General features: G+C 51.8%; 1 protein-coding gene across 1 annotated transcript; it reads right to left on the bottom strand.

Moving 5' to 3' along the window:
- Positions 1-257: 257 nt before the first annotated feature.
- Positions 258-1,018, bottom strand: LOC125532980. Its single transcript, XM_048696807.1, has 2 exons — positions 810-1,018; positions 258-707 (listed from the first exon to the last, which is right to left on the bottom strand). Exons 1-2 carry the CDS (start codon positions 885-887, stop codon positions 258-260), a joined length of 528 nt encoding a protein of 175 aa, XP_048552764.1. The 5' UTR covers positions 888-1,018.
- Positions 1,019-1,368: the final 350 nt, after the last annotated feature.

The raw sequence follows: 1,368 nt of genomic DNA, 5'->3' as shown, positions 1-1,368 counted from the left end.
GGAACAGGAACATCCGGATGCAACTTCTGATAGTGCTGAGTGTAAGACTCCAGGTGCTCCTCGGTCTTGCCGTAGTACTGGCTCTCGCCCTCCTTGGGATGACTCCGCTCGCGGGCTAGCATCCACGACTCAATGTCTGAGAGCGGCCTCTTCAACTTGTCCTCCTGCAACGTCAAACAGAAGTTAGCCATACCTAAGAACATGACGGTAAAGAAGAACAAAAATGCATCATGCATATAGATATACCTTCATGGCCTTCAAGCCCCAGTGGTTCCTGTTTCCTTGGCCGTGTGTCCCGTCTTTTCCACGGTTAGCCCGGGCCTTGATGCTCTTGGCAGCAAACTCTGCATCGTCGCCGAGCCACCTATCCACCAAACTCGCCCATCCATCATGCCTTCCATAGCACCAACGAGGAATAACCTATGCAAATTTTGGAAGCATGACATGTGAGCACGAAACATATAGTTGACTGCTTGAAACAATGATAAGTTAGTAATAGTTACCATCATGAACTGCTCCCTGTTCAAGGTAAGTCGTTGCCTCTGCGCTTGAGTTTTGGTCATCTTTTGTTGCAGGTAGATGTGGTAGTACTGCGAGACGGCAACCCAGCGCACCTCGTACTGCAACTGACGAGCTTTCTTCTTCGCAGCCGCAAGCAAGACCACGTCGGCTCTGGCCTTGTGCTCGTCAAGAACTCTATAGAGTTGCTGCAATCATGCATAAACCAGAAGCAAACAAGGCATGAGTTGAGTGATTCAATGATAAACTATGAACGAAACTGAACACAAGTGATTCAGAAGAGAACTTACCCAAAATTTGGTGATCACGGCCTTAGCGGCCGTCCCGTACTCCGCGTTGCTGCAAGCCTCGTAGTGGGCCCAGCTCATGGCCAAAACCCGCAGCTGCGGGTCCCTGTCTGGCCGCGGGCAGAATAGGCCAGGCCAAAACTCCTTCAACAGGACAGTGATAAGGCCGTTCGGTTTACGGCCCTTTCCGCGAAGGATCCAGTTTCTGCAAAAGAATCAAATGATTGCCATTGTACAATAAGAAAATGTTGTCATGTGTTGAAAATATGATTGAGAGGCACTTACTCTGTCCCCACAGGTTCAATGAGCCACTTGTGCTCCTCGATAGAAGGTGGTGTAGGTAGTCCGACATTACCATGCAGCCACCCCTGCGGAGCACCCGATGGCAAGTCACCCCACAACTCGGGATCAACCTCCCCTCCACCCTCCTTGCCCTCCTCCTCACCCTCCTCCTCGACCACCTCCTCCTCGCCCTCCTCCTCCTCCTCACCCTCCTCCTCCTCACCATCAGGAACATACTCCTCCTCCCCAGACTCAGAAGGTGCCTCTGTATAGGAGGGCA

Source organism: Triticum urartu, chromosome 1 (genome assembly GCF_003073215.2).
Source record: "Triticum urartu cultivar G1812 chromosome 1, Tu2.1, whole genome shotgun sequence".
NCBI lineage: Eukaryota > Viridiplantae > Streptophyta > Magnoliopsida > Poales > Poaceae > Triticum > Triticum urartu.
The sequence above is the reverse complement of the archived record's forward strand: the minus strand, read 5'-3'. Positions and strand labels throughout refer to the sequence as shown.